The sequence below is a fragment of the Leptonotus elevatus genome, chromosome 14 (genome assembly GCF_054856555.1).
Source record: "Leptonotus elevatus isolate MCC_2025b chromosome 14, RoL_Lele_1.0, whole genome shotgun sequence".
In the NCBI taxonomy this organism is placed as follows: Eukaryota; Metazoa; Chordata; class Actinopteri; order Syngnathiformes; family Syngnathidae; genus Leptonotus; species Leptonotus elevatus.
This window is the reverse complement of record NC_141252.1, coordinates 20,793,082-20,805,650: the sequence shown is the minus strand read 5'-3', so window position 1 is coordinate 20,805,650 and position 12,569 is coordinate 20,793,082. Positions and strand designations below refer to the sequence as shown.

The window sequence follows — 12,569 nt, the reverse complement described above, 5'->3', positions numbered from 1 at the left end:
TCCTTTGGTCTCTTGAGGTCTCCCTAATTTGTTGTAATTTAGATGTTTTGGGGTTGATGAAAGATTCTGGTTGGTAACCCGGTGGGTAGTAGAGGTTGGTCGGTGCTGGATTTCACTTTTCTTTCTTTTCTTTGATCCTTCCTCGGGTCTCCTGACAACTTCACGACTCTAGCTGGACTCTGAAGTATTCGGTTTAGGTGAACGGTATGGGATTTTTAATAGGTTTTAGGTGAATTAATGAGCACACACACACACACACACACACACACACACACCCGCACATGCACATACAAAAAAATAAAAAGAGAGAGAGAGCAATGATGATGAAATGTCGAATCGGTAAGATTACCGAATGAACAATACTGAGCTTGCTCTAAAAAACAACAACAAAAAACAAAACTAGCCACTACAGGGTGCTAGAATTCTACAAATGGAAATCAACCTGACTTTTTAACAGATGTGCTGCTTTTAAAGGGACTGCAACCTGAAAAATCAACTATTTGGAGCTTTTAGCCATGTTAAAATGCTAATTCCTCACCAAAAACATGATCATAGTTGTGTTTTCCTCCATTCGCCCCTGTATGAGAAATTCTAGGTTATTCTGCTCTCCAAGCACCAGCCCCTACCAACCTGAGAAAACAAGCTGTTGGCACGGTTTGATGTCATTGCGTGCGGCCCCACCCCCGCACCGCCTCTGCGGACTAAACGCACGCCCACTTTCACTCTCTGAGACCTCCCTCCATGGGATAATGACAAAAGTAGCCTTTATCAATAAACATTCTGTCCAAATGAATTCAAAGCAATCAATTATTCTTTACATTTGCAATACCAAACTGCAATGAAATGACAATTGGCTGTCTAAAAATCCATTGGCTGACACTGGTGTAAACTACAAGTAAACATTTGCGCTGAAGAACTTAAATGAATATATGGTGTAGTGGATCGTGCGCTCACCCCATAAGCAACATGCATTTGGTGCTTTTTTTCCCCTCCTCCTCCTTTCCTCTAACCTCTCTGCTCCCCTCCTCTTCCACGATTTCTTGCGGCAAGGACCTCTTTTGTTTCAAATGTTTATTCAAGAATTGATGGCTTGCGTGACCAAACGCAGAGATCTAGCAGTCCGTGAAATTTAGAGTCCATTTGTACAAACGTCTTTGCAGTCTTTGTGGAACGTCGTGCACTTCAAACTCAATGTCAGAATCGGGATCCAGGACGTGCGGCTCCACAATATGTTCTTTCATCTTTGTTTACTTTTTTCTTTTTTCGTCGTGTTTTCGTGGGCGTTGCGTGAAGCAGCCGGCTCGGTCGACGTCATGAGAGGGGCGCGGCAGCCACAGGGGGAGAGGCGGGGTTTTACTGACTTTCGGGTAAGAAAAATAGCAACCGAAATAACTCATATTTCATGAGAAATTACATCACGATTGTGTGTGTAAGATTTCATCATTATATGCCTATAGTTAACTGTGGAAGGGCTTAAAATACCATGGTGTAGTCCCTTTAATATCGTAACATGACGACGATGATATTGTGGCAGTTTTAATATCGCAAATCACCAAATTGCTATTAACGTTAAATCCCTAGTGCATACCAAACTCGTCATTCCGATTAAACTGTTGTTATGCGCGTTGATCGGATTATCAATCGACATAAACTACACCTCTCGTTCGGAATAAAATCTTGATCGGAATGGGCCTGATCGGGTCCGAATATTCCCAATGGAGTGTGTACTGAAGCACTTTTATTCCCATAAGGTTTTTAATCCGAATAAATGTGAACATGTTACCATAGCCACTTTGAGGTTGGAACTGTGACAATCAGAGTGGGATCAATTCGACATCCAAACTTCCTCGAATGCAGCAAATGTTCAATTTATTATCTTCTTTTTACTTCATGCATTTGCAATGCCTTGCCTTTAGGTAAGTAGTACGCAGTTCGGTTTTTAGCCAAGCCTTTCTCATTTTCGGTTTCCGCCTAACATTTTAATTTCAGTGCATCTGTACTGATAACGATCCTGATCATTTGAATCAAGTGCGTTGGAGGAGGGATCCTGCATGTTTTGGATGTTGGTGATCTCAGATTTAGAACATAAAAATATTAGGGAGCCTTCCCTAAAATGTGAAGCATAGAATTGTCTCAAAACCAAGTACAGTGGAACCTCAGAGTTTGAACGTCCCGGAACTCGTACAATTCGGACTTCAACCAAAACATCTGAGTAAAAAATGCCTCGGAGTTTAAACTAATTTTCGGAGTTCCAACACCCAAGCAAAGCAAGCTAAGCCGAACATACTTTGAAAACGGGTAAACGATTGAAGCCGAGCGAATGCCGAATGCTCACGTTGCGGTAGTTGAGACGATGCACTGCTCATTTCCAGTCAGATCGTGAATACTCCCGGAGGTGCTCCATACTCGTGATTGCATTTTGATTTTTCCACGACAATTTTCTTCGCCATGGACCCAAAGAAAGACAACAGTGCCAGTGACAGCAAAGAAAAACATACAGTGCTACGAACCACAGTAGAATTAGGAAGGAGATTATCGCACAGTTGTAACTACCGTGACTACTTCTGTAAATAGCACGAGGGCCCCCCTTAGCTGTTCAACAACATGCCTGATGTTAAACAACGCACGCAAGGACCGCTTAGTAGTCTTAACAAAATGACCAATGTAAAATACACAAACTCAGCACTGAACTGAAGCTAGCATTAACATAGCATTTATCATCCACTGATGCGATCACACCACAACAGGTAAGGTAAAGTATTTTTATTGTTAAAATACTGTACTGTACTGTAAATGTAAAAAACATTAATAGAAATTAAAATAGGAACTTTCTGTTTTTGGAGCTTGGGAACGGATTAATTGCATTTACATTATTTCCTATGGGAAAAATGTTTCGAAGGTTGAACAATTCGGACTTTGAACACTTCGCAGGAACAAATTATGTTCAAACTCCGAGGTACCACTGTATCAATATGCAGCTTTTAGACAGGGTGAAGCTTAGGTCGCAACAAAAGATAAATGTATCAATTGATTAAGAAGTCATTCATTATGTCACTCCTGACGTGTTCACAGTCATGTTCAAAGACATTTCAATAAACTGTAGTCAGTTACCTGCTCATGTCAAACAGAAAGCGGTCTGGTTTGGCCATACGCTCAAGCTCATGTTTGTGTTCCTCCAACAGTTCGATGTCACTTTTCTCAGGAACAAACTTTAGAAGCTTAATAACACACAAAAAAGACATAATTACATATCAATAAATGCACTGAATTTTCCTGGTGTTGTCATGGCACAGCAAGCTTCTTTTTCTTATTTGGATTCTGACCTTCTGATTCTGGCCATCAGATTCCAAATAAGGGGCGGTCGTTGATCAAGTGTTAATTAATTTATTTTTTTGTGGCGTTAATAGAACTTTAAATTAACTATATGTTAACACGCTAATTTTAATATCCCATAGGGCTTAAAGTACTCCGGCACAGAGCCGGATTTCTGGTGTAAGAGCCACCAACGCAATGACAAATCCAGCGAAGTAAAAGAGAAAAGGCCAACTTCAAAATAAACCTCCCCATGCCAAGTAATATGTGGAGCGCAATGCCAATGAACGCTTTTATTTTAAAGTTTTTCCCGGAAGTGTTATGGCAGTTGCGGCGCAACAGATGACTTGACTTGTGTGTCTGCCATTCTTATTGCCGGCGTAAACAATTGCGACCAAACTCAACAAAACAACTTCGTACAGAAATCACGTTCTATCGGCAATTAAGGGCATTAAAAGAAGACTTAATTACGCTGACATTGTATTACACGGTGTCTGTTGCCAGTGTTTAGGGCATCTACAGTGTTAACGTGCTAACGGTGCCTGTGGCTGCAGATAGAGTCATTGGACTACTTTTGAAAGGCAGTCTAATCGACGTGATGATTTGCACACTATGATACTGACAGCCGGACACAGTTGCCGTTCCTAGAGATGAGTTTAAAAAACCGAGTTCACTCAATTGTGCAGTTGACGGTCGGCAAAATCACAACTGTGGTTCTGACATCACTTTGTCTCACAGACCAAAAACTACTCAACTCGGAATTGCATTTCATACAAAGTGCTGTACATGGAGTAAAAATCTGTCATGGAATAAAGACGGGTAAAACAAAAATAACACAAAATAGATTAATAATTATCTTAAGTGGGTAAATTAATAAGTCAATAAAATAACACAAGTAGGTAAGTAAATAAAATAAATACATTAATAATAAAATACAGCTGGCACCATAAAACATTGAAATGATGATGAGTCTCATGCCGAGTCAAATGCCAAAGAACAAAGATGTGTTTTAAGATTGGGTAGAGAGGGAGGTTGCCTAATATTTAACGGAAGGTCATTCCAAAATCCATGGGGACAGATTTGTCGAAAATCGCTTTTTTCCTCTCTTTCTAGACAGAAAAATAATGTGCTGCTAAGCACAATTTAAGTTTAAAAAAAAAAGAAGAAAAAAAGTAAATTATCTAGAAAAGAAAGTTGGTCGATCATTATTAAGTGGAAATATATTTTGAATGTCTTCTGTATTCATAATTGTTCTTTCACCATGTGAAAATATTATTTTTTACCAAATACCTGATTATTTAATATAATTTTCCGTAGGATATTTGATATCTAAATATTCGATCGCTGCGCCACTAGAGGAGACTGCAACTTGCAGTGCTATACTGTACTATACGAAATATAAATGGATAATGAAAGAGATGACCTGACACTTGGAGAGGAGGAGATTCCCAAAAGTTCAGGCTCAGGATTTTTTTTTACTTTAAGCTCTGTAATATATATACAGTGCTGCTCAAAAGTTTGTGAACCTCTTGAGCAATTTGGAATTTCTAATTGTTTCAACCTGATTTTGTTGTTCAATCTGAACCATTACATTTTACATGAAATAACAGGTGTAGGTTTATCAATTCAATGCATTGTTCTTTCTTCTTCTTCTTTTTTTTTTAAATCAATTGTGTAGTCAAAATTTAATTAAAAAGAGTTTTTGGTCAATTTGTGTAGGTGCAAAAGTAAGTGAACCCTGTGCTGCATTGCTTAAAGCAAGCAGTCAAGTAGGATCAGGTAGGACAAATTGGTAGTTAAACTAACCACTGAAATGGACCAATGAAATGAGAGGTTTAGCAAAGAAATTGTGCATCACTGACTGAAGCAGAGAAAAAACCACATTACTTTAGTCTTACCCAGGTGAACCCATATAGGTTAGTCATGCTGAGGAAGATAAATCTCAGGGGACCTCAGGAAGTGGGTAGTGACAGCACTTCTGTCTGGGGAAAGCTATAATGTAATCTAAAATTGAGCTTCATCATTCCACTGTAAAGCAGATTATCTGCAACTAGAGAACACTAAATATTACTACAATCCTGCCTTGAAGTGGACGATCTTCTAAAATATCAGCAAGGACCACAAGAAAATTTTTAATTCAGGTAAAAAGCCAACCCAAACATCACATCAAGGCGTTTGCAGACCTCTTTTGCTGCATCTGGGACACATGTGCATGCTTCAACAATCAGAAGAAAAGTCAATAGGCAAGGCTTTCATAAAAGGCATACTAGGTAGAAGCCTCTGCTCACAAAAAAAGATCAAAGCTGCCCATCTCAACTTTGCCAGAGAGTACCTGGGCAAACCTGAAGCTTTTTGGAAGTCCCTTCTGTGGACAGATGAGTCCAAAATTATTTGAACATTATTTGAACATTTGGTCACAACTAAAAGAGTCATGTTTGGTGAAAAGTCAACACTGCATACCAACAAAATAACCTTCATCCTCGAGCAAAGCATGGGGTGAGAACGTTAAATTCTGGGCTGGCTTTTCATCCTCAGGACCTGGACAACTCCACATAATCCAGGGAATCATGAATTCAGAGGAATATTTTGAAATTCTGGAACATAACCTGAAGCCGTTCTTTGTGAAGGTACAGCCTGGTAGACGATGGATCATGCAACATGACAATAATCCAAAACATTCCAGCAATAAAACCAAGGAATGGCTGAAGAACAACAAGATTCATGTTCTGGATGTGCCCAGTCAAAATTCTGACTTAAATTCTTTCAAAATACTGAGGCGGGACCTGAAGCGGGCAGTTTATGCTAGACGCCCATCCAACCTCGCTCAACTGGCTGCATTTAGCAAGAAAGAGTGGCAAAAATTCCCCCAAAGTAGATGTGAAAGACTTATAAATCACTAAAGAAAGTGTTTGGATGAAGTTCTCATTGCAAAAGGAGGTGCAATGTCCGATTAAGTGAGAGGTTCACATACTTTTGCACCCATGAAATCTGAGTTTTTCTTAAATCAGCCACTTTTATTCAAGAATGAATGACAATATTATCATTCTTTTTGTTCAAGTCCATTATTTTCAATGTCAGCATTGTAGATTTGGGTATGACTAAACATTTAATAAGGTTATTTTATTATTTTCTACAAAAAATCTGACCACGCCTGCAGGGTTCACAAACTTTTGAGCAGCACTGTGTATATATATACATATATATATATATATATATATATATATATATATATATATATATATATATATATATATATATATATATATATATATATATATATATATATATCTGCGATTGGCTGGCAACCAGTTCAGGGTGTACCCCGCCTACTGCCCGAAGCCAGCTGGGATAGACTCCAGCGCCCCCCGCGACCCTTGTGAGGACAAGCGGTTAAGAAAATGGATATATATATATATATATATATATATATATATATATATACACACGCACACGCACACCCCCACCCACACCCCCCCCCCCCCCACACACACACACACACACCCCCACACACACACACACACACACACACACACACACACACACAAAATGAGAGATGTCTAGCAAGTAGGTGATCCTTGATTTCAATGGCAATGAGTCATGACAGAAGAACATTTAAACCAATGTAGCATCCAAATTACTTCTTAATGAGTTTGAGACAACTGGTCTATAATAGATCTAAATAGAAAAGTGGAATGTTCTTAAGCAACATTTGTTTTTTTTTCTTTTCCAAATGCTACAAATATGCATATAGCACTAGGTTATTATATAGGTTGCCTCTTACACATCCAGCAGTCAGAGATGCATTACCTGATCAAGCATGTCTTTTGGCAAATCTTCCTGTTCATCCATGGATAGGATTGCTGAGCGAATTTCACCATTTGTCAATTTCAACCTGTGACAAAAAACAAAACTATTACAACAAACTGTTAAGTGATTGCTCTTTGTTGGACAGCAATGATGACCAAATGACGCTTAGGATTTTGCCAACAGAATTATGGACAAATAATTTACAGTATCTCCCAGTTAGTGCAATTCTCACATTTTGTTAAATATTTTATTATATCTGATCTTTCCATTGGACAACTCTGAAGAAATAACACTTTACTGCAGTGCAATGTAATGTGTACAGTTAGCACAACAGTGTTGTGTCCTTAAAATAACTCAACACACAGCCATTAATGTCTAAACCAGCAGTAGGGAACCCTGGTCCTCGAGAGCCACTGTCCTGCCTGTCTTCCATGCCTCCCTCCGCCAACACAGCTGATTTTATGAACAGGATTGTTATCAGGCTTCTACAGAGTTTGCTGATGAGCTGATCAGATGAGTCAGCTTGGAGGAGGGAGCAGGGCATGGGCAAACTAGGTGGCCCAGGGCGCCATCCAGTGGAGGGGTACCAAATTGCAGGGCAAAAAGAAAAAAAAGATACAAAATATTTCCCCCTCTCAGGTTCATAAAATTTGTAAATGACCCTGCTATTATTTTAGTTTTTGCATTTTTGTATTGCAGAATTGCGTTGTTTTATTGTGCTATTATAATTTAGTTGATACTTTTATTTTGAAGGATACAGGAAAAGGTTTCATAAACCTGTAAGGAACTGACGTAAGTAACCGACGTACTGCCATGCCATTAGTAACGCCGTCTTCCAAGTGCAGAGAAGACGTTTGCGCGCCACAGGAAATCAGAGAAAACTGAAGTTTACAATTAATTCAGTGAACGATTCTTTAGCACCTGGCTGAGAAGGGAACGAGGTTTGTATTGGAGCAATGTTTCATTGTTTAACTAATGTTGCAATATTTGATGTTCATTCTGTAATTTACTGCATAGTAAAACGTTACCGTTTTGGCCCACTTGAGTGTGCTAACGCTCCTTGGTAAATATTTAGCAATGCTATTGCTCAAGATTCTGTTTTATTGATTAAGAATCTGTATGGTTTATTTTTGTTTTAAGGTATTTATAAAGCCAACAGGCAATGTTAAAATGTTTATTTACAATATAAATTGTACTCAAGAGATTGTCAAGGCTATAAAAGGTAATAATTTAAGGCAATCCATTTATAGTATATAGTAGGGAGACCAAATGTGTCCTCTTTTGGGAAGACAGACCATTTTCTTACGTCCTGTCGGGGTGTCCGGGGGTTTTATAAATTCATGAAAATGTCCGGTTGGGATTGCGTGGCTAATAGGAGGTGAAGTACACTGTGTAACTGTGACTGGTACCACAATTTCAAGGTGTCCTCTTTTTTTGGAAATAGGAATTTGTTCACCCTTGTATATGGCTCAAATACGGTAAAAGGATACACAAAACATACCGTTTGAGTTATTAATGGCAATTTTTGTTTATTTGTATTGTAGCTCTTACAGTGTGTTCACACAAACGAAGGTTTAATAAAAGTTGTGAACCATCAGTTGGAGAGACCATCTTTATTTCAACAGAGGATGCTACAAAATGTTATAGAGCATATATATTTTGTTTATTTTACATTATTACATTACATTATTGCCCTGCGATTGGCTGGCAACCAGTTCAGGGTGTACCCCACCTACTGCCCGAAGCCAGCCGGGATAGGCTCCAGCGCCCTCCGCGACCCTTGTGAGGACAAGCGGTTAAGAAAATAGATGGATGGACATTACATTATTTATATATGTTTTATTATACTGCATATATATATATATATATATATATATATATATATATATATATATATATATATATATATATATATATATATATAATTTTTTTATTACTTCTATTCCAAATAAATGTGAGATCATGACCTGGCACCCTGAATCTGATCTGCTGCTGCTGTTTCCAGTGAAAAGTAGGGGATCGTGCATTATCTCAAGAGTGTTAGTGCTATTGATAGATGGATGGCTCGCTTATGTTGTAGTCTATACATCTAAAACCTTTACAATGAATAGGCCCAAGCCCTCAGGTACGGCATTAAGAAAGCGACGAAAGGAGGAGGAAAAACGTGCCCTGTGTAGAGGCATGTATTTTAGTCAATCAGAATTGTCTATAAAAATAAACATCAAAATAGCGTTAATTTTTGTCAATTACTTTTGATATGTATCTTACACAAATATATTGTACATAGTTTGAAAACATTTTGTAGTTAATATTGTCAGCACAAATTGCACTAAATAGTTGTATTGCACTGTACTTAAGCTATTTATTTGTATTACTTGTAGTTGTCTGGGGGGGGGGGGGGGGCTACAATCTACACTTTCGCCTCGGGCACCAAATCACCTAGGGCCCTGGGAGGGAGACATGGAAAACAGGCGGGACAGCGGCTCTCGAGGTTCCCTACCCCTGGTCTAAACCATTGGCAACAGAAGTGAATACAGGTGCACTGTAGCTATGTTCCCTGACTGGTGTCATGTACCTTGTTACATGGTTTCACAAGTAAATGGGGCACAGATGTGTTAAATATGGTGTTATTGTTTTCACATTCTCAACATTCTTGCGTTCAATATGGTACCTCATTGCACACCAAATCTCTCTGAGAAAAATTAAGACATTTGTAGGGTTAACATACTCTATTCTCCTTCCACTATATGATCCTATCTCTCCAAAACAATGCCGTAGCGCAGCATTCCTAAATGATAACAACCCTAAAAACACCTACAAGACAACCACTGCTTTGCTAAAGAAGCTGAGAGTAAAGATCAAGATGGCTAAAGCAAGTCTCTCGACCTAAATCCTATGGACTGTATGCTATGGAGCGCGTCCCAGTACTTGCGCTTCCGCCTTTGTTCCCCTCGGTTGCGCATTTCCGTCGACGGGTGCGAGGTTGCGAGTGTGTAGGGTCTGTCTCTGTGTCCGAAGCATTTCAGATAGCCGAGACTCCTCTCCGCCGATGAGCGGGAGCGCGCGGTTGGAAGGCGCAGGGGTGGGCGCAGTGGTGGGGTTGCGAGTGTTGGAACGCGGCCAGCAGTGGCCGGATGTGTAAAACCCGGAAGTCGGAAGTCCATGGCGTCTACCCCATAGAGGAAATCCTCAAATGGAAGATGGAGGGGACAGACATTTCTTCAGAGTTGTCCCAAGAAAAGATAATAATAAAATATTTACAAAAATGTGAGCAGTGTACACACTTTTGGGAGCTACTCCTATACTGCTTATCCTCACTAGGGTCGTGAGTGTGATAGGACCTATTTCAGATTACTTTAGGTGATAGGCGGCATAAAACCTGGATTGGTTGCCAGCCAAACGCAAGGCAAATGGAGACAACTATTCACTCATATTTACATCTAAGGACAATTTTCTGTCATAAATATACCTAACTGTTTATGAAATGTGGGAGCCAGGAAACTAGAATATCTGGAGAAAATCCAAAAAGCACGGAAAGAACATGCAAACTCCACAAAGGATGACCAGGGCCAGGTTTTGACCGAACAATCTCAGAACTATGAAACACATGTGCTAACCACCATATTGTGGTAGAGGGGTGTATCAATAATCTGGGGTAGCCGTGGCCAAGTCACCTGTCATTTTTGGGACCCCTGTTCAAGACCATCCCCAGAAACACAGTTGTGGTGTTTTTAAGAAGACAGTGATATCTGAAACTGCTCCTCGTGTGCTTAAGCAGCCCCCTATTACGGTGTGTGCCACTAATTAACAGTGTGTGTGTCAGGTCAAATATTGTGTACATGACAAATAAAGATGATGACTCTTCTCCTTCTTCATGCCTCTGGCAAGGTCCGTCAAGGAAAAATAGTTCTAGGTGAGGGACCAGACAAAGCTTGGCTAGACACCTCCTGTGACAAGTAATATTACCGACCTTTGTTTTCACTTGTCTGAATGGATGGGAGGTGTAGCTTAATGGCAAATGCCAGATGACCGGGCCTGCACCCATGGGGCCTGAATGGGCTCGCCACATCTGGGAGGAAGAAATGGTGGTCAGATGCATAGTGAGCTGGGTGCCAACCGAAGACTGGGAGCTTGGCGGTCTAATCTCCAGCTGCATAAAATGGCTCTCGGCATGGAATATCTCCTCTCTTGCAGGAAAGAAGCCTGAGATGATGTGCAAGATCGAGAAGTTCCAACTAGCTATAGTCAGGATCTCTTTGGCACACATTTTAGGATGGTAGCGTAATCTCTCCCAATCTGGATCTTGGTGTCTGTATATTGGGGTTCATCCTAATAGAGCAGAGGGTAGCCTCCCTATACCTTCGAGTCGGGGGATGGCTCCTGACTATTTTTAGTGATTAGACACCGAACAGAAGAGCAGAGCAATCACCCTTTTTCGAGTCCCTGGAGGTGGTGTTGGAGAACTGTCCCGAGGACTCTCTCATTCTGCTGAGGGGCTTTAAATGTCCTTGTAGGCTGTTGTGTCTTTAACAACTTAATGAAGAGGCAAACTCGAAGCTTGGCTTTATGCAACTCTTTACTGAGGCGGACGGCAATCAATTTAGGGCAAATCACAAACAACGGTCAACACCAACTGTGCAAGTGAGCGGGCCTGTTCTTTTGGTAATCTTCACTTTTCTCTTCTGTAATCACGCGCCAGGACTTCCTGTCCAATCTCAAAATTTCTTGTAGCCTTGCTTGGCAGATTGCTGAACTTTTGTTCTGCACGACCCTCCGTAAATTTGGTTTCAGAAGGTCAATGTGTGACCTGAGATTTCTGCCCATCATTAACATTGCAGGTGATTGGTTTGTTGTTGCACAGAGTTTCTGTAGGCAAAAGAGAAAACTGTCCACCTTGTGCTGAATTGAAATGTTCACCTTGTCCATCGCCTTAATGGACTTTTTGAAGGTTTGAACAAATCTTTCAGCTAACCCATTAGTTGCTGGATGGAAGGGCGTTGATTTGACATGCTTGATGCCTTTTTTCTTCATGAAGGTATTAAACTCCTCTGAAGTGAACTGTGGCCTGTTGTCACTCACAAGTTGTTCAGGCAAGCCATTTCTTGCAACGATAGTCCTGAGAGCACTTATAGTCTTTTATGGTGTAGTTGACTTCATCAGTATCACCTACGGCCACTTGGAACGAGCCTCAACAGCGATCAGGAACATGGAGTTCATAAATGGTCCAGCAAATTCAACATGCACTCGTTGCCATGGCGCTGTCAGCCATTCCCAGGGGTGAAGGGGTGCTGGTGACGATGCATTTTGGACTTGATGACACCCTGAACAGCCCTTAGCTAGGTCCTCCAGCTGTTTGTCTATGCCTGGCCACCAAACGTAGCTTCTGGCCAGGCTCTTCATTTTAACTGTGCCCAGGTGTCCTTCATGAAGAGTGAACACTCTGGCTGGCA

At 40.4% G+C, this 12,569-nt stretch overlaps 1 protein-coding gene across 2 annotated transcripts in view; it reads right to left on the bottom strand.

The window, feature by feature from the left end:
* daam1a (dishevelled associated activator of morphogenesis 1a) overlaps positions 1-12,569 on the bottom strand; it is a 99,893-nt gene that overhangs the window by 50,021 nt on the left and 37,303 nt on the right. For both annotated transcript variants that reach the window (XM_086094208.1, XM_086094209.1), the window contains exons 18-19: positions 7,120-7,204; positions 3,112-3,218 (exon numbers count right to left, since the gene is read on the bottom strand). In XM_086094208.1, the coding sequence (XP_085950334.1) occupies positions 3,112-3,218; positions 7,120-7,204 (192 nt within the window). The remainder of the gene's footprint in view (positions 1-3,111; positions 3,219-7,119; positions 7,205-12,569) is intronic.